At 38.2% G+C, this 21,382-nt stretch overlaps 1 protein-coding gene across 11 annotated transcripts in view; it reads left to right on the forward strand.

Moving 5' to 3' along the window:
- R3HDM1 (R3H domain containing 1) overlaps positions 1-21,382 on the forward strand; it is a 191,825-nt gene that overhangs the window by 135,555 nt on the left and 34,888 nt on the right. For all 11 annotated transcript variants that reach the window (XM_049889247.1, XM_049889236.1, XM_049889239.1 and 8 more), the window contains 2 exons: positions 11,785-11,939; positions 14,656-14,807. In XM_049889247.1, the coding sequence (XP_049745204.1) occupies positions 11,785-11,939; positions 14,656-14,807 (307 nt within the window). The remainder of the gene's footprint in view (positions 1-11,784; positions 11,940-14,655; positions 14,808-21,382) is intronic.

Raw genomic sequence — 21,382 nt, forward strand, 5'->3', positions numbered from 1 at the left:
TGAGCTGTTGGATTCGGGGCCGTAGCACTGTCTGAGAGGCTTACATTTCTCACAGTGAACCGGTCTCTTTTTCAGCTGCTTCCTGGCTTCTTTTTACTCAGGTTTCCACTGCCTTTTTTTTTTTTTTTTTAATGTATTTAAGGTATTAACATTTGCTTATACTTTCCATTAATTGTAATGCCTTTTAATCATGCATCATAACACAGAAATAGGGATTTGAATTTAAATGACAACCTTGGCTTAATCTAATTTGCCTTTTAAAAATTTGTGAAAGCTGTAGCTTTAATTTTTTTCCAAAGCAGATTTGGAAGGCAGATTCAGTTTGGTTTGGAGCTTATCTAAATGTTTAATATCTTAAGCATGTCAGACCCATTAGCAAAAGTTAAATCTCTTTCCCTCTTGCTGCATAACTGTTCTAGGTATATTATTATATATTAAAACATGCCATCAGGCGAACCTAACCTAAATACATTTGAAGCTATTTGGGCCCCTCCAAAAAAAAAAAACAAAACAAAACCCATTGCCATCAAGCTGATTCCAACTCATGGTGATCCTGTGTGGTGCAGAATAGAATTGAGCTCCGTGGGGTTTTCTTGTATGTAATCTTTATGAAAGCAGATCACCAGGCCTTTCTTCTGCAGTGCTGTTGCGTGAGTTCGAATTGCCAACCTTTCAATTAGTAGCCAAGCACAAACTGCACCACCCAGGAACCTACCTGGGCTCCTGCCACTGGTATAACTGCAGCTGCAGTACTGTACACCTAATGCAGTCAAAATGATTCTGTGGAACTAAATATAATTTTAGTTTTGCAACCAGTTGATGATTTCAAAGGATAGCAATACGTTATGTCTTCAGTCTTAGCTTTCCAATTAACTTGTAACCCAGTTTTGCTATCAGTAGATGAGGTCCTGATAAACCACGCTGTAAGAGGGACATTTTAGATGAGCAATCTGCAAGGTACTCAGAACATTGGGCTCAATTTAAAAGTAACTAGGGTGTAAAAGGGAAGGAAGAAAGAAACGGCCTTCCTTGGGCAAACAGGGGAGGAGGGGTATCAATGAGGGATTCAGCTTTGTCAAATAGGGACTCTAGGCACAAAGTCAGTAGTTTTCTTTATAGACAACTTTTGATCCAAGTAATAGGAATTTCGTATTGTATTACTAAGTGGTGACTCTGGCTATCCATGCTTTTTCACTGAGTCTGTGAGCATTTCTTAGTATGTTGTATGACCAGCACAGATTCAGACAATAATAATACCTATAAATGCACCTATTTCCCTTTTCCCTCCTCCATTAATCTGCCGCCACTGAAATCTGGAGCCAGATAGATCTGGTAAGTACCCATAGATTTCCTTGAGTTGTGTAGACTCTTCCATAAGACAGTCATTTCAGTAACTATGAGCTATAACCACTGTGTAACTGTTCTTATTAGAATTGCCGTGTGTGTGTGTGTGTGTGTGTGTGTGTGTGTTTATTTTGGGCATAGGAGTAGGGGAGCAGGGGGTGATGGAACGGAAAGGATAGTGAAGGTGATGGCTACTCTCTTTCTCCAAAAAGAAGGCTAGCCTGGAACTTGCCTGCCTGCTAAAATAGGACCACGGCCGTAACACAGGCCAGGATAATGAGCTTGAAATTTTGATGATTTGGGAGTAGTTGTCTTACCCATGCCTAGTTAAACATAAATTTAGAATTTGCAAAATGACTCATGTTTTAAGTTTTTTTTTTTTAAACCTACCCCAACAGTGCTTCTGCCGCAGGAGTTCAGTCTTAAAAAAAAAGATCAGTAATACTGCTCTGACTAAGCAGTTCTTAGCAGGTTTTTCTGTTATCTTTCTCATTATATCTAATCCGCTTTATTAAGATTGTTTCCTTTAGCACAGATGCTAGTTCAGGTCACCCATATAAAATAAAACTAGCCTGTCAGAAGCCTGTGTAGTACTTTTCTGCTGAACACTGTTTCTTCATGCTCTCTTCTCTGTTGAAGTAAAAGAGAGTTAAAAATAGAATATTCTTTGGAGCCCCCCAGGGAAGTGCCTGAGCCATCAATTTATATTGTCCTAGTTCTCTCACCTTGCAGAATTGATTGTGCTTTCCTCTGAAAGTGCTGGGAGAAATGAGATAATATTGCAATAGTGCAGTCCTTTAGCAAAGTAGAAAGGGCAGTGTAGAATAACACCTGTTTTGAGGATATGGGCTTTCATTCTGTTGTGTGCTGTCATCTACTGTTGGCATTGCTTGCTTTACAAAATAGATGCTTTCCCACAATATTGACCCAGTTTCTATAATCAATATCTTGTTTTCCTCTAACGTCAGCATAAATCCAAATAAATCACAGGAAGGATTTTTAAAAATTTTTTTCTCTGATGTACTGACACACACTTTTTAAGGAAGAAAGGATAATTTAGATGGTAGCCAGGCTGATGAAATACTGAATGTCAGGATACTGGAACTACTCTTCTTGTAGCATTTTTTTAAGCCTAATGGTGATTTTCATTTCCTAGGAATCTACCTCATCTTTCCTAACCCTGAACCTTCTCCCTCTCTTCCAGATCATTGGATTTTTTTCTCATACTTGGCAATCTTCAGACTATACGTTTGAAACTATCAGAACCATGTTCCCCTCTTCCTTTTGAATGGTTAATTAGATAATGAACCTGAACCACAGGGCCACTTCTCTATTAAGTGCCACTCTCTAACATTGAAGGCTCAGCTGCCTTTAAACAAAGGTTAAGAGGAATTTGTGAGCAACTTGAACAGTTCTTTAAGATGTAAATTTTGTTAAGTTACATAAAATGAGGTATGCCTGTAATTAGATGATCCTTTGTTTTATGTTGGTACTAAATTATTTTATTGATGATTTTATCTTGCACAGATAATAGTACAATTTTATCTTTAACTGGATTAATAGAATGATGTAGGAGTTTTTGGTTTTGGTGTTTTCTAATTTATTTATTTTGGTGCTTTCCAACTAAATATTTCTAGTTTTGCTTATAATTATAGTAACTTTAACCAACACAGATCCCACTGTCTTACCTCATTAGAAAAAATCCAGTAATCTTCCAGCAATCTCTAATACCCTGCTCTTTAGAGAGTACACACCAAAATCGTACGCTTTTTAACCAGCGACTGGTATTTGTTTGTTGTCATTATTGGGATGAGTGGCAGAACTATCATCATAACTTCTGGAAAAGCAGTTCTGGTGCCTGTCCTAATGCCAGTAGAATGTTCCTCCTGGGTAACTAGTCAGAGTATCAAACCTTAAATGATGCTGTTAGTTGTAACAGCCTTAGCAAGATTCGTTAGGCCCTGAAGGCTTCCTGCCCAGTGTGGTTCATTAAATAAGCAGTCCTGGTGGATTTTTCTGCCTCAAATGTGAACTTGAACGGAAAGCTACTCAGTCTTTAGAAAAGAGCCATCGCTTCACAGAACTTCAAGACTTCAGCCGTGAAACAGAACAGCCCCCTTTTACACACAAAGTGTCCAGGTTACAACTGGCATTGCCCCACCGAGTGAAGGCTGACTTCTTGGCAAAGCAACCTGACTTTGTGGAAAAGAGAGCTAACATCTAAGGAACCGTAAAGTATAATTTCAATCAGTTCATGAAAATTCTGCTGGAGAAACCTTCAGAACACGTATCTGGAATATGGCAACAGAGTGTAGACATTTTGAGCAAAGGCAACCTTTGAGGCAAAACTGAAAACCAAAGAGGAATTACAGATTGACATGGAATGCACAGAGAGACACAAAGGATATGGGACCCGAAATACACAACATTTGAACCTCTTCTTCCTCTCCCCAGTTGTTCTATACTTGTGGAATCTAGTAATAATAAAGCAAGGAAGTGAAACCTTGAAATACAGAGGTCATAAACCATGCATTTTGGGAGTAGTAGGCTGAACAAGGAAGGAAGACTCTGCCCCAGGGAGAGGATATTATGGGCTAGTCACACAAACTCTTTACACCTGGTCTTTGTTTAGCTCCAGTTCATACAGTTGCCATTTGATGTAACTACTCCACAACCATTTACTATGATGCCTATTCTGGACAACAGTGCGTATACTCAAATAATCTTCAATTCAGATGAACAGAGACAGAGCTTCCTGGTTGATTGACTCAATTTACAACAATTCTCTGTTTTCCAGTAATGAAATTTATCTTGAAACTTAAGGTAAATTAGAAGTGAAGGTATATTAAAAAGACAGTACAAGTCTTCATTAACCAAAATTCTCAGAAAACAGAAGGAGGCCAGATGTTTAGTGTTCTGCTTATTTGAGCAGTTTTACTGTAATGCTCTTTCTACTTGAACATTTGTCCCTGAAAGATCTTTTTAAAGTGAACTTTTAAATCAGACTGCTGCATTCAAATCCTAGCTACACCACTTTTAACAACTGATGGCCTTGAACAAGATGTGAACCTCTCTTTGCCTTTGTTTCTTCATCTGAAAAATGGGGATAACAATTAGACCTATTTCATCAAACTGTGAGCACAAAATGAGTTAACATATGTCACGTGCTAAGAACAGTGCCTGAAACCTAAAAAAATGTTATGAGTGTTAGCTATTATCTTGTACCATCAAAGAAATGATAATTACATAGTATTACTAAATGAAAAGATACAGGAATTTGGGGTGAATTTGTGTTTGGACTGGATTCCACAGCAGGCACAGGAAGCTGACGTAATTTATCCTAAAATATTTTGTTTCTTTTTAACGTTTTGGCACAAGCCTTCTTCCTTAAAATGCAGTGGAGGGTTCAGATTAGTTGTGTTCTTTTCTCATCCTTCGTTTGCTAAACTTGCAGTCGAAGTATATTTTGAGGAAATTTACTTAAGTACTTCCTTCCTGTAGCAGTGTAAAATCCCCATTGATCAGATACGGAGATACATTGATCATGACATGAAAAAGGTTTTGAAACAGTATATGTCATATGATCCCATTGTTATAAATAATGTAAATGGTTATGTTTGTTTTTATCTATGCGTAGGCAATAAGAATAGCCATATGTACAACACAGAAATAGTGATAATCTATGACTGGCAGTTTTATAAGTGAATTTTTCTATAATGGCTTTCTTATTATTTGTATGTTCCAAATTTTCTACTATTAGCTTCTGTTTTATAATTAAGGTTTTTTTTTTAAAGGTGTTTTTAATGTCTCCTTTTCAGAAATGTTCAAATACTACTTTCAGGCTTTACATATTAGATGTAAACTAAAACAGTTCTGTGCTCTTACCATGTAAGCACCTCTAGGTGAGTTACAGCAAATCTGTAATTCAGCTACTGTGCAGGTGTTCAGGAGAGGCTTTATAAGGGATGCACGAATTCCAGGCTGATGTGCTGTATGTCCTAGGGTCACTGAGTCACAATTGACTCCATGGCAGTGGGTTTTTTGTTGGTTGGTTGGTTGGTTGGTTTGTTGGTTTTTTTGGTGCTGTATATCCTAGGGTCGCTATGAGACAGAATTGACTTAATGGCAACGGGTTTTTTTGTTTGTTCGTTTGTTTGGTGCTTTATATTCATAGGATTAAGTTTCATTTTAATGAAAGGGTGATTATATGCATTAACCTTATTATAAGCGTATTTCCTTTAGACTTAAATTCAGCTTTGCTATCAGAGAAGCCACTCATTAAACTTGGACAGTGAGAAACTCTTTTTTTTTTTTTTTTAATAATTTTTATTGTGCTTTAAGTGACAGTTTACAAATCAAGTCAGTCTCTCACATATAAACTTATATACACCTTCCTACTACATACTCCCATTTACTCTCCCCCTAATGAGTCAGCCCGCTCCCTTCTTCCAGTCTCTCCTTTCGTGACCCTTTTGCCAGTTTCTAACCCTGTCTACCCTACCATCGCCCCTCCAGACAGGAGATGCCAACACAGTCTCAAGTATCCACCTGATACAAGTAGCTCACTCTTCATCAGCATCTCTCTCCAGCCCATTGTCCAGTCCCTTCCATGTCTGATGAGTAGTCTTCGGGAATGGTTCCTGTCCTGGGCCAACAGAAGGTTTGGGGACCATGACCGCCAGGATTCTTCTAGTCTCAGTCAGACCATTAAGTCTGGTCTTTTTTGAGAATTTGGGGTCTGCATCCCACTGGAGAAACTCTTTTACACTTGGTCTTTGCTTAGCCCCAGTTCGTATAGTTACCATTTGCTCTAACTGCTCAACAGCCCTTCACCGTGCATGATTCCTTTCTGGTTAACAGTGCCTATATTCACCCAACCAAAATGTTGCCATCAAATGGATTCCAACTCGTAGCTACTCTATAGGACAGAGTAGAACTGCCCTGTGGAAGAGCCGGCCACATCTTTCTCCCGTGGAGCCACTGGTGGGTTCAAACCACTGACGTTTCGGTTAGCATCCAAGTGTTTAAGCCACTGTGCCACCAGGGCTCCTTCTTACACTCACAATAACCTTCAGTTCAAATAAATAAGAGTTTCCTGGTTGAAACTCAGCACAGTAAGCTGGTGGTTTTGTATAGAAGTTCGTGAGTCAGAATCGACTCAACGGAACAACAACAACTGTATATTATTTTGGTTTCATCCTGTTAAGAATATGTTTTTCCCTGTGTTTATTCAGCAAGTATAAACATTGCGCGTGCCCACTTTTTGGCTTATAGCCACGTGATAGTTACCGCGGATTATGTGGTTGATTTTTGTTTTTGTTTTTAACTGAGGGGCTAAAAGTTTCTTGTCTTAAAGCACATCTTTTCAGTTTTCGTTTTTCAAAAAAAAAAAGGTGTATACAAACAATGAGAGAACTATTCTATTAACAAGAAGAGTTTTATATTACCTATAGAGATTTAAGAGATGTGGAATAAGGGAATGAACAAAATTATGAAGAGATTTAAGAGATGTGGAATAAGGGAATGAACAAAATTATGAAGAGATTTAAAAGATGTGGAATAAGGGAATGAACAAAATAAAAGAGCTTCTTAAGGAAGGTATTGTCTTTTAAAGTACTTGGCATTCTTATTTTTAATAGCTCCACTGTGAGTATTTCATTACTCAAGAACATGATCCCAGTTTATTTATGCTACTTCTGAATGAAATACTGTTTGTCATTTTTCTACTTTCACAATCTGGAAGTTTCTGGTCGTTTTCACCACTCTTAGAAAACTGTTAGTTCTCCACTAAAGTTCTATTCTACCTTTTTCTTCCACATTTCACTCCCACTTACTCTATATCCAGCCACTCCTGGCCTTCCCTGTTACTCAAACACATTATTTTTTTTTTTTTTTTTACTTTTTCTAGGCTTTTACCTTTTTTCAACACTGTTCTTTCGGTTTTCTTTAAGGCCAAGCTCAGATGTCACTACCTCCATGAATATCAGTCAGGATTAATTTCTCTCTCTCGTTTCATAAGCCTTATTTACACTGCTGTTATCATATGATGCTATGACAAACAGTGCCTAATTCCAAAGACAGGGACGTGTTATAGGTACTCATCTTCATATGACGCAGCATATCCTGGGCTCACACTGTCCTATTTATAACCCCACCCTCTGTAACACATGACCAGTGCTGGGGTGAAACGTTGTAGATTTCACGTTATGTTGTCACCTTTCCAAAATTTACATGGTGTTTGCATGGGCATAGGGTCACTATAAGTCAGAATCGACTCAACGGTAATGGGTTTTTACAGTCAATTCTCGTTATTCACAGTAGTTATCTTCTATAAAGTCAGGGCAGATACTGACCTACTAGAAGAAATACAGGATTAGGTTCCTGCGAGGCTCTGGTCACTTTTTTGTCAACCAGTCAGTGTTCCTGTTTAAAGACATTTAATATTTATTGTTGATTCATTAATGTTGTACTCACAGCCAACAGCATTATAATTCAGGCCTGAACAAAGCTTATCAGTTGTTGTTTAGGTACCTTTGAGTCAGTTCTGACTCATAGGATAGAGTAGAGCTGCCCCATAGGGTTTCCAAGGAACAGCTGGTGGATTTGAACTGCCAACCTTTTGGTTAGCAGCTGAGCTCTTAACCGCTGTGCCACTAGGGCTCCAAAGCTTATCTAACACACCTGTTTTCTCCATAAAGTACTTCACAGCCTTCTTGTGCTTAGGAACACTAAACAACACTTCAGCACTATGGTTGGGGTCACTTTAAGGAGCAAAATCACCAACAAAAAGCACAAGAATCCCAAAAGCATGGCGCTAATTGTACTAGATGGCACTGGGTTGTTGTTTGTTTTTTTTAATTGTACTGCAAAAAGGACAGTTGTTCACAGTGTGAGACCTAAAACAAGAAGGCAGAGTGTTACCTTGTTCAACCTCTGCTGCAAACGTGTTCGTTGAGCAATCCAAATTATTCAAAGCTCTGCATTGGTCCGTGAGTGATCACAAAAGTGCTGCAAGTGTTGTCTGTGGGATTACAAATAAATTTTAGCAAGTAAGTGGGTTCACAGATACAGAATCCGTGAGTAATGAGAATTGACTCTCTATGCATATGGCAATTAGTAGACATGAATATTAATAGAAATTAGGTTGCATTAAGAAATCTAAAACACCATTGGAAATTCACTGATGCAAATTCCATGATGTAATGTCCAGGTGGAGCCCTGGTGACGCAGTGATTAAGAGCTCGGCTGCTAACCAGAAGGTTGGCAGTTCAAATCCACCAGCAGCTCCGTCGAAACCCTACGGGGCAGCCCTACTCTGTCCTAGAAAGTTGCTATGAGTCAGAACTGACTCTGGCAATAGGTTTGGTTTTGGTAATGTCCAGGTGACTCTATACTAGACCGGGATGACGTAGAATCTATACCTATTAAAGTTTACATCAGACTTTTTTCTCATGAAAGACTTTTAGGCAGGAGGCTTCCAAGGTAAGTCTCCAAAAACTGGTAAATTTGGACAAAGAAAATCAGTACCACATTTGCACATAAATTGGCAAATTTTTTAATGCTTTTTTTCAACACAACTTGTAATCTTTAGTATTCTTCAAATAAAGTACAACAGTACTATGCAAAGCACTTTAAGTTTCTAAGGGAGATGTGACCATTTAAGTCAAAGTAGGGAGAGGTGGCATTTCCCAACATAAGGGAAGGGCCTCATGTCCACATCTCATTTTCATTCATTCATTTTGTTCCTTTCTTTTCTTAGGGTTGGAAATGTATAACCGTATGCTTTGATGGTATTTGGAATTTGGGGTATGAATTTGAAATATTTGTCATTTGATTAATTGAAAACAGGGTTGAATGTTAACATTTAGACTAAACAGCAAGAAAGAACTTTGCCCTGCCCTCTTCCTTTACCTGTGTGCAAGTTCATGTCTTATAGGAAATTCACAGGAGAGGTTTATCAGATAGCGTATTATCTGTCACTTTATCACAGCTAAGGACTTGAATATACATTTTTTGTACAAAGTTAGATTGGCAAGAAGTCTGAAACAGGGCCATAAAGCATATTTACCAGAGAAATATCGTATTTCAAAACCCTTCACCGCTACAGCTTTCACTTTAAGTCCGCAGGTTACAAGCCTCCTTCTTACTGACAGCTCTCACTTGCCCTTTAATGTTACGTAAATATGCCCTAACTTTGAAATGATTGAACCTGAGCCAACCCCGACTTGAAATAAAGTCTTCATCACAATCACCTCCACTTGCTGCAAGTGCAGCTTGTAAATCATTGAAAAGGTTTCTAGCCTTTGCTTGCACTGAACCAAAAGCCAAATCAAACCTGTTGCCGTCGAGTGGATTCCGTCTCATAGCAACCCTGCCACCAGGGTCTCCACAGGACAGAGTAGAGCTGCCCCATAGGGCTTCCGAGGAATGGCTGGCGGATTCAAACTGCTGACCTTTTTGTTTAGCAGCCGAGCCTTAAATCACTATGCCACCAGGACTCCTCCTTGCTCTTAAAAAAAAAACATTGTCTGAGTCGATTCCGACTCATAGCAATCCTATAGTACGGAGTAGAGCTGCCCCCATAGAGTTTCTGAGGAGCGGCTGGTGGATTCAAACTGCTGACCTTTTGATTAGCAACCGTAGCTCTTAACCACTGTACCACCAGGGCTCCTCTTGCACTAAAGTAAGGCTAAATAAGAACAAAATGCACCTGTTCCTACTTAACTCCAAATTCGACTTAAAGACATATTTAAGAATGGATCTCATTTGTAACTGGGACTGCCCATAACTGGATTTTTACTTTGTTGTTAATGTTACTTGGTTACCAGATGTACTTAGTATTTAGATCTTTAGAGAAGGCTAATGCTAGATTTCATTCAATTATTTAATCGTTGAGAGAATCATTGAAGCTTCCAGGCAATTACAGTGATATCCTCCACAATCAATACCTGAGATAGGATCTTTGCAGTTTCTCTTGATTTAGGGATTAATAAGGATGGGAATGAAAACTGGTGATTATAAGATTGTTGTTGTTGGTAACCATCAAGTTGATCACAACTTACGGTGACACCATGTGTACAGAGTAGAACTACTCCATAGGGTTTTCAAGGCTGTGACCTTTCAGAAGCAGATTGCCAGGTCTGTCTTTACTGGCGCCTCTGGGTGGGTTCAAACCACCTGCCTTTCAGCTAGCGGTCAAGCACTCAACCATTTACGTGACCCAGGGACTCCATTTATAAGGTAGTCAAGTATACTTATGATATTATCAGAGGAATAATTTCTCTGACCTTTAGTTGTTGGAACTAAACTGTTATAGCTCAGTTAATCTTTGCAGAAACTTTGTAAATACCATCTCAAGTTAGGTTAGTTATTTTATCCAATTCTGGGGTTTTGCTTTTGTTTTTAAGGATTTATTGTAGTTTCTAGTAATTTGCATGAGTCTTGAGCTAATTGGTTTGCCTGAATTAATCCTTGTAGGATCTGGAAGCAAAATGCAATTCATATTCACTACACAAAGCTTAAGGAGCCCTGGTAGCGCACTGGTTGAGCACTCAGCGCTAACTAAAAAGTTGGCAGTTCAAACCCACCAGCCAGTCCACGGAAGAAAGATGTGGTAGTCTGCTTCAGTAAAGATGTACAACCTTGAAAACCATATGAGGCAGTTCTACTCTGTCTTATAGGCTCACTATGAGTTGGAATCAGCTTGATAGGAATGGGAACTCAAAGCTTATCATTGTAGATTCTTATTTAAATATGTGGTAAATTCACTTGATAAAAGTAAAATTACACTCTTAGATGACTATTTAAATAACCAGTAGTATCTTCAGCTTAGGAACAGTTGTCCTTTAGGTGTTTGATTTGTGACTTGGGCAGTTAATCTCTTTAACAGTCTGTTACTCTGTGAAGTGAACTTAATAATATATTGAGGAAATAATCTAAAAAATTACTGAATAACTCCATTCACTTTGTGTCCTTTACTCAATACTAATACAAGGCTTCATATCTTAGTGTTATTTTTCAAACATCCAACTTAAAAATGGTTCCTCCTCTTACACCCCTCCCCTCCCACATTTCTTTTTTTTGTGATACCCAGGGCCGGCTTCCTGGGAACATGACCACTACAGTCTCATAGGGTACCATGCTTGGTTTAATGTTCTGCTGTTACTGCCTTGAAATCCTTAATTTTTGAACAAGGGACCCTGCTTTTCCCTTTGCATTGGGCCTCGAAAGTTATGTAACAGACCCTGGTCCCCAGGAACTACTTGTCCAAATAGATTGTACTACACATTCAATAGTAATTGTCCTGTGTAAACCAAGCCTATGACCCTATAAATTTCCTCAACTGTAGGAATATAAAATTTTCTCTTTGTACATTTATTTTATTTGAAAATATTTTAGAAAAAAATGGAGAACAGGATTTAACTCATTGTGCTATTACAGGTTATCAAGTTATGCCCAACCAGCAGCAAAACTACCAAGGAATAGTTGGAGTTCAGCAACCCCAGAGTCAGAGCCTAGTCAGTAGCCAACCCAACAGCATTGGAAATCAGATTCAAGGAGTGGTCATCCCCTATCCTTCAGTGCCATCATATCAGGTAGGTTCTTGTTCTTACCTGCTTCGGGTAGAGGTGATTTTAAGTAAGAGAACATGTAGTTACAATGCATCTTCCCTCATTTTCATATGAGGAAAATGTTTCTAGAATATATAGCCTTATAGTCTTAAGAGTTTTGTTAGTTCATAGCAGCTTTGTTTTATCTTTATTTTGTTGCTTTATTCATTTACTTTATTAAGATTTAGAAAAAATATCAGAAGCACATTGACATTGGCAAGTAAATTTTGTCTGACGTTACCTGTTTCCACTTAAATAGGTGTATAAGCAAGTGTCTCTCCTTTGGAGGGAGAATGGGCTAAGATGGGAAATAGAGGTGTGGAGTAGGTATTTAAAATACTGAGTTCTAGTACACACCATAAACCAGTGTTTATAGAATAGAGAAGAATGTTCCCTGCTGGGACTGATTTTTTTCCCTAGCGCAAGCCCAAAAAGGGATGGCATGTCACATATTAAAAATGTCATGAATTTTAATTTATAGTTCTAAAGCAGAAATACCTATTGCTTCATACATCAGTCAGATGCCTTTAGTGTAATACAGCAGTGAATCAGCCATATTTTCAGAAATTTATTTTTAACCTCCTTCATCTTTATGCAGTAATTTGCCAGGTGGGCTTCATTTTCATAGCTGAGTCTAATATGAAATCTAAAGAAGACTCTTTTCATTCATCTCAACAAGGAGAAAACAGTCTAGTTGGGAAGATAAAATATACACATATTTTTTCTAAATGCATGTAAACAAATTGGTGGTAATATACATGCCAGTAACGGAGGGATCATGAAATAAAGCAGTGAACAGGTTAAGAACTTAAGACTTAAGAGCTAGTCTTCTTTTAACTACCTTTTAAAAGAAAATTATGGGCATAAACTGGTTTACATTTGGGGGGGGAGGATATATGCAAAGGTACAAGCATATTCCATATAATTCCAAAAAAAATTAAAATTTAAAATTTGGAATTGTTGAGGGTTTTTGAGCACTAAGAGTATGCCTAGTTCTGAAGCCCTTTGATAATAGAAAACAGGTCAGAAAAAAAAAAATCAGGAAAGTAGATTTTGCATCTTTCTTTTCTCTCACACTTCCCATTCTTTTCACTTCTTACCCTCTCTGCTTGAGCTTTGACTTTGCCTTCCCCTGTTTCCACCATAGCTAGGCATTAGACAGGATCAATACCAAGCCAGAAACTTCCCCTTCTTACAGACCCTAGTTGTGCCACCTCATCCAGCACAGGGTAGACAAAAAGACTGAAATACACTGTATTATATAGAATTAGATAAATCAATTCACTGGTTTCCTATTTGAGATAGTTCAGCCAAAGGTGAATTAATTAAAAGAGATTGCTGTGTATTTTAAGAGAATTATTACAGTTGCATTTCAGAAACATGTCATATAGGCAAGATTTACAAGTTAATCATTAACTTATAAGTCACAGAGCCAGGTATCAAGAATGAAGTGCTTAAAGAACTGAGGCTCTGGAGCCAGAGGGCGTGAATTCAAATTATGGCTTTCCTACCTAATAGGTACATATCCTTAGGTAGGTTACTTAACCTCAGTTTCCCCATGTATTAAATGGGGATGAGAAAAGCCTCTTAGAGTTGTTATAAAACTTAATAAAATAATATACATAAAGCACTTAGAACCTAATATATGGTAGTAAGTACCCAACAATGCTAACTCTCATTATCATCACTGTTATTACTGCTGCCGTTACTACTGTTATTACTAACATCATCGTTGTCATCATCCAGAAGCTTCTGAATTATCTTTATTTACCAAAATCATTGTAATCCAACTCTAATATGGCAGCACATCTGGTAATTTAAGAAGCCATTATGTCTATGTGGTTGCTATTTTAGAAAGTGTAGAAACTAGACAATCGCAAAACCCATTATGCCCTTGTGGTTTCATATAGAAAGTAAAGAATTTAACCAAATAATCCACCGTTCACCAAATGCAAACTGAGCTAGATCCTTTAACTGTTCTTTCTCATAATGGAGGTATTACCTCACCATTGATGGAGGTGGCATTCCCATTTTTTTCAGATAAGAAATTGAGGGAGCTCAGAATAGTTGCCTAGCGTCACATAGATAGTAAAAGTAATGAAGCTGATATCACATCTAGAGCTCTTAAGCTTTTCCAAAGTGCACTGTATTTTTCGATCCATTGTACCACGCTGCCTCTCTACCTGTTTTACTAAATGGCGTTCATTACTCTTAACATGTGAAATGGTCATCCTTATTTGGAAACAGTTTCTTTTTTAAAATAGCTTTTACTTAGGGGGAAACCCTGATGATGTAGTGGTTAAGAGCTAGGCTGCTAACGAAAAGGCTGGCAGTTCAAACCCACCAGGCGCTCCTTGGAAACTCTATGGTGGCAGTTCTATTCTGTCCTATAAGGTCTCTATGAGTCGAGATCGACTTGATGCCAGTGGGTTTGGTTTTGGCTTTTGGTTTACTTCAGGACATAAGTCATATTGTTTGTTATAATCTAACGCATCTAGCCTTCTGTACAAAGCCGGAAACAATAGCTGGCTCAAGGGAACATGAAGTGGTAGTGCTATGGCTAATTTATCAGGAAAGTCTATTGGCAGTTTTAGCTTATTCCTAACTACTCAAACTTTAAAAGTTTATGGAGGCTGGAGATGTTAACATTTGCAAGGTTTTGAAGAACCTTTTTCCCTTTAAATTGTCTTTCAAATTTTAGGTTTCACTGCCCCAAGGTTCTCAAGGAATTGCCCATCAGACCTATCAACAGCCTGTTGTGTTCCCTAATCAGTCTAACCAAGGATCTATGCCCACAACAGGAATGCAGGTTTACTATAGTGTCATTCCACCTGGTCAACAAAATAATTTAAGGTGAGTATGACTAAGAAACTTAACCCTCTAGCTTCTCATTGTTTACCAGGGTTATGGTCTGTTGCAAATTTTCCAATTGACTACAGGGCATTACCTGAGATCAGTCTCTTCACGTAGAATAGAAAAGCTATGACACAGTCTATTTTTCTATGATTTCTTTTTAAAAAATCAGTATAAGCAAAGCATTCCATATGTAAACTGAAGGAGAGTCAAATTTTCTCTCGTGTTCCTAAAAGTTGGGCCAGTCTCCTAATTACCAGCCCAATGGAATAATAATTAGCCATAGGCTTTAAAATTTAGAGCATTTGTGTGTTGAGAATATTTAAGCTTTTTGTAGGAGTGTGGGGAGAATGTATTTTCTGTTTTTGTTTTTGTTCTGTATGTTGTGTTTTAGGTGAAAGTTTACGTAGCAAATTAGGTTCCCATTTAACAGCTTTTATACACATTGCTCCATGACATTGGTTACGTTTTTCCCAACATCTCAACATTCTCTTTATTTCCATTCTGTTTGTTCTGTTTCCATTGATCTAGCTTCCCTGGCCCTCCTTAGCTTCTCATCTTTGTTTCAGGGTAAATATTGACTGTTTGGTTTCCTATAGTTGATTGTTCAAGGGAGCACAGTATTCACGGGTGATATTGTTTATTTTATAAGCCAATCTATTATTTTTATAAGCCAGTCTATTATTTTTTTAATCTACTATTTGGCTAAAAGGTGACCACCAGGAGTGGCTTCGGTTCAAAATTCAAAGGGTATCTTAGGACATTAGTCTTGAGGGTTCCTCTAGTCTCTGTCAGTCCAATAAGTTTGGCCTTTTTTAGGAATTTGAGCTTGATTTTCTATATTTTTCTCCCTTCTATTGCGTCCCTGGAAACCTTGGTGGTGTAGTGGTTAAGTGCTATGGCTGCCAACCTTTTGGTTGGCAGTTCAGATCCACCAGGCGCTCCTTGGAAACTCTAGGAGGCAGTTCTACTCTGTCCTGTAGGGTTGCTATGAGTCGGAATTGACTCGACGGCAGTGGGTTTGGTTTTTTTGGTTTATTGTGTCCCTGGTCAGAACCATTGGTATTGGTAGTCTTGCATCATCTAGTTCTTCTGGTCTCAGGCTAGATGAGGCCATGATTCATGTGGGCTATTTCTCCTCTGGACTAGTTTCTTCTTGGAGCCTTTGGTTTCCTCCATTGTCTTTTGTTCCGGATGAGCAGAGACCAATAGTTGTAACTTAGATGGCCACTCAGAAGCTTTTGAGACTCCAGACGGTATTCACCAATGTAGGATGTAGAACATTATCTTTATGAACTATGTTATGCTAATTGACCGAGTTGTCCCACAAAACTATGGTCCAAAGCCTTCAAACTCAGTAAACCAATCTTGCAAGGAAGTATCTATAACTGTGCCCCCTGTGTGGTTTATTGTATATATGAATATATATGTGGCACACATAAACATGTATCTACATATCCCTAGAGATAGATGTGTACATGTACACCCATATACTCAGGTGTGCCTTCCTGTGTACATATATGCATACCTACCTACCTGTGTAACCACACATATTTTTTTCATTCTTCTTATAAAATTGTATGTTACAGCATTTACTGGCATTGTCCCTTATTCTTACATACTTCTTATTGTCTTCATTTACCTTGGACAAGTTGTGCAGACTTTACCTGTATTGGGTATTTCCTTTCCTGTCACCAAAAATAACAAGTGTCAAAAAAAAAAAAAAAATTTTTATTTTTTTTTTTTTTACTATACTAATAGGAAACCCTGGTGGCGTGATGGTTAAATGCTACAGCTGCTAACCAAAAAACCAGCAGTTCGAATCCACCAGGCGCTTCTTGGAAACCCTATGGGGCAGTTCTACTCTGTCCTTTAGGGTTGCTATGAGTCGGAATCTATTCGATGGCAATGGGTTTGATTTTTTTTGGTTACCATCTAGAAAGTAATCCTTCTTCCTCCCCCTCTTGTCTCTCCCAACCGTTAAAGAACGTTGCTTTCTGTATGTATACCTGTCTTAGTCATCTAGTGCTGCTGTAACAGATATACCACAAATGGATGGCTTTAACAAAGAGAAATTTATTTTCGCAGAGGCTAGTACTCTAGAAGTCCAAATTCAGGGCATCAGCTCTAGGAGAAGGCTTTCTCCATCCATTCTGGAGGAAGATCGTTGTTATCAATCTTCCCCTGGACTAGAAGCTTCTCTGTACAGGAAACCCGGTTCCAAAGGATGCACTCTGCTCCTGATGCTATTTTCTTGGTGGTATGAGATCCCCCTGTCTCTCCACTCACTCGTTTTATATCCTAAAAGAAACTGGCTGAAGACACAATCCAATCCTGTAGATTGAGTCCTGCCTCATCAACACAACTGCTGCCCATCCCCCCCTCATTAACATCGTAGAGGCAGGATTTACAACACAGAGGAAAATCACCTCAGGTGACAAAATGGTGGAAAATCATACAATACCGAGAATCATGGCCCAGTCAAATCGTAAGACATTTTCGGGGGGACACAATTCAATCCATGACCATACCTATTCTTGACTTTTTATAAAAGTGAGACCTTGTGATTGACTTATTTCACTCAGCATAATATCCTCCATATTATTCCATGTTTGGCGGACTCCTCATTCATTATTCTTTAGGGTTGCGTAGTATTCTATTATATTTATATACCATAATTTGCTTATCCATTCATCTGTTGATGGGCACTTAGGTTGTTTCCATCTTTTTGGGACAGTGTATTTTCTGTGCCTAACCCCAACCTTGCTGAAATTTTTTCAGGCTCTAGGGAGGGAGGCATATAAGAGAAGCAAATGATAGTAGCTCTGTCTTAAAACAAGTTGTAAAGTACTCCACTAGCTACTTCAACATGGAAGAGCAGAAGCTTCGCTGACAAGCCTAATGTGTTAAAAATAGTAATCTTTTCTTGAATTGGGTACCTTTGGTTCAAGTTCTTCAGAACATATTGCAAAGCCTTTCAGTTATTCTAAAGACAGCGCTGTAAGGTTGCCGGGGGGCAGCTCTGCACTTTTTAAGAATGGCAACCTAGGTTACAATCACTAATGAGGTTGTCGCCCAGTTATGGTTACAAATGGCATTTGGGAATGGAGAAGGGATTGACATACGTCACTGAAATCTGCTTTGGAAAATGGGGACTTGGCTCTCATTTTATTTGTTGTCAGCATGCCCCCCCCCCACCCCCCATCTCACATATTTCTCCTGCCTTCTTGGCTCTGTGGCTACCACTGTTTGGGCTCATGATCAAAGAGGCCCAGGCTTTTTAAACAGGAAGTTGACTGTGAATCTCCAGGCAGGTTTGGAGTTTCATATTCTATTGAAGCGCAGCTCTTTGGAGATAGAGCTCCTGCGCCATAAAAATAGAAATGTGTACTGGGTTAAATTTCCCGTTTGTTGTGTGAGTTTTAGATTTCATAACTTAGGAGAAAATACTCTGAACCTGAGCCTCTTTTTCTAATCTATATACGCTTGGGGCCTGTAATGCCAATTTAAGTTCTGCATTGTCAATTCTGTGCTAAAGCAGATGAAGTGAAAGGTGTGAAAAAACTGTTTGCTTTTTGAGCCAAAATCTAATCTTTTATTTATCTTTGAGAAAATTACCAAGTAATTTGTCATTACAAAGCAAGTTTCTATGTAGGGCAGAGAGTGAGAGAAATAGTTATTGCTTAATCCAGTGACTCTCATGAGACCAAAAGACGCCTGTTTCTCTAAGTTACTTCTGTAGACCTATGTCCTGGGAAGAAGAGTTTCCATGAGGGAAGGAGATCAAGCCTATAAGAACCTGTGTAAGATGGCTAAGTCCTTAAACTTTCCTACATTTGTTATATTTATCAATTCCTTGAAAGAAAAATCTCTTGTATGCCTGACTTTTGAGGGAGCTGACTTTAGAAGCATGGGTAGAGGTAAAAGAGCACACTTCGGATCCTCTCTGCATTATTTTAAACATGATGTGGTCATGACAGAACCCAAAGAGCCGTCGAGTATGCGCTGATGGCTACGAATTGGAAAGAAACACAGTTTTAGTCCCTGGGCCTGCTTCTACGTAGAAAATAAAAATTTGGAGACTTAGCATTGGCCTGAGGAATAACCTGGAACACAGTAACGAAAAGGTGAGGTCACCCTACAGCATCCAACTTGAATTTTGAGAAAAAGGCTTCAGAATTACTCATTGTTTGAGAGTAAGATAAGTTGGAAGTAAGCAAATTGTAAATTGACAATAGTGATAGGTCACCTTGTAACAACTCTCAGGACAGCAGATGACTGGCGTGAGAAGTGGATTGGTTTATACATAAAGCAAGGAATGTGTCTCCTATGAGAATTGTATCCTGGCACCTTTTGGATTATTTATTTGGTATGAAGTCAAGTCATTTACAGAATTAAGGATTCATTTAGGTCGATTTGCAGTTTACTACAGGCATTTTTCAAAATATAACAGCATTTTTTACAAAAATGTTTATTTCTGGTTCTGGGCAATATTTTTTTTTTTTAATTGTGGTAAGTATATCTGTAACAGAACATTTACTGTTTCAACATTCTTCACATGTGTGGTTCAGTGACATTAACTTAATGTTCATTATGTTTCTGAACCATTACCCTTGTCTATTCTCTGGACAATATTTAATAACCAAATCACAGTAGTTCAAATTTACTAGGAACTATCGCTTAAAGATCAATTATTGGTATTTATTATTAATCAGATAATTGAGTTACCATTTGAGGGCTAATATACGGAGGCCATTCCTTTGTAAATCTAGACTTAAATTATATTTTATCTTGCATGTTGCAGTATATTTACATGAAGAGCAGAAGTATACTAATTATCATTTATGTATTATATTATTGGCCTTTGTTTTGCTTCTGTAAACTCTATGTACTGTTTTAATTTTTTTATTAATGTTTTTAAAATTACAAAATAACTGATGGTTGTTGAAACAAGTGAAATAATACAAAGATGTGTAAAAAAGAAAGTTAATCATCATGCCCTACTCCACCACGAGCTCAGGTGGCCGGCATTCACTGGCATTCTTCACAGTGGTCTCCTGCCCACACAAACATGTACATGTATAACACACATATATTGGTATTAGCTGGTAACTTACACATTATTTTGCATTTTTTCCGTAACAGTATATCATCATATTGTTGTTAGTTGCCATCAAGTCATTTCCTACTCATGACAACCCCATGTGCAGAGTAGAACTACACCACAGAGTTTTCAAGGTTGTGACTTTTCAGAAACAGGTCACCAGGCCTGTCTTCCGAGGCACCTTTGAGTGGGTTTGAACCACCAACCTTTCAGCTAGTAGTAGAACACTTAACACTTTGCGCCACCAAGGGATTGCAAGCATTACTTTACTGGTTGCTGTCGAGTCAATTCTGACTCGTAGCCACCCTATAGGACAGAGTAGAACTGCCCCATAGGGTTTCCAAGGAGCTGCTGATCTTTTGGCTAGCAGCCGAGCTCTTAACCACTGTGCTACCAGATAGATACTAATCAGAGACAGTCTGTTTTTAAAATTTCTAGTTTTATTCCTACTTACTTTACAAACATGATTTTACATAAATGGAATCGTCACACAGGCAGGTTTTTGTTCATCCTCTTTCTTCCTTTCTATTTTTTGGTTCTAACCTCCTTCTCGCTCCTCACTCCTTCCACCTGAATGACTTCCTACGTACACATGTTTCAGTAACCCGTGTTTCTATCCTGGTTTGTATCCTGCTTCCCTTTTCTCCTAATCCCATACTAACATAAATACAAGGATGGAAACATGAGAGATAAGTACTGCATGCACGTGAAATTAAGTTTATAAATTATTTTACAGGTAAAATGCCTATGGCTTGGTTTTTTATATGACCATATCATGTCTGACATATGAGAGAGTTTAGTCCATACATATTTAGTATTACAACTGATAAAATGGATTTTTTCTGCCATCTTAGATTTGATTGTTTATAGTACCCCACTCTACTTGTAACTACTTGACTGTGGTCTCCTGCATCTTTCTCAGAAGTCCAAATGTACGTGACATTCCTTGAGGCTCTTCATCATGGAATCTCACAGATCTGACATCAGGGCATGAGATGGTCCAAATAAGTTTATTTTTCAGGTAACTGAATTTTATGCCATTGGGCATTAGTTATCAGATACACGATGTGGTTAGAAAGAACCTGAGCTTTGGAATCAAACAAACCTACCTTCAAACAGGATTAATACCTCACAGGATTGTTGTGAGGAATTAAATGTCTAGGACCTAGTGTATAGGAGGTGCCCAAATTCCCTTTCCTTTGATTCTAAAACTTTGTGTATGGAAATCATTCTATAATATATACTGCTTTTTTCTTTCTTTTTTTAAAATTATTGTGTTTATTCTTTTTGGTGAAAATATACACAGCAAAATGTACACCAATTCAACAATTTCACCATGTACAATTCAGTGACATAGATTATATTCTTCAATTGTGCAGTCATTCTTGCTATCTTTTTCCATGTTATTCTACCACCACTAACATAAACTCAACTGCTCCTAAGCTGCTCATCTGAACTTTTGAGTTGCTGT

Source organism: Elephas maximus, chromosome 6 (genome assembly GCF_024166365.1).
Source record: "Elephas maximus indicus isolate mEleMax1 chromosome 6, mEleMax1 primary haplotype, whole genome shotgun sequence".
Lineage (NCBI taxonomy): Eukaryota > Metazoa > Chordata > Mammalia > Proboscidea > Elephantidae > Elephas > Elephas maximus.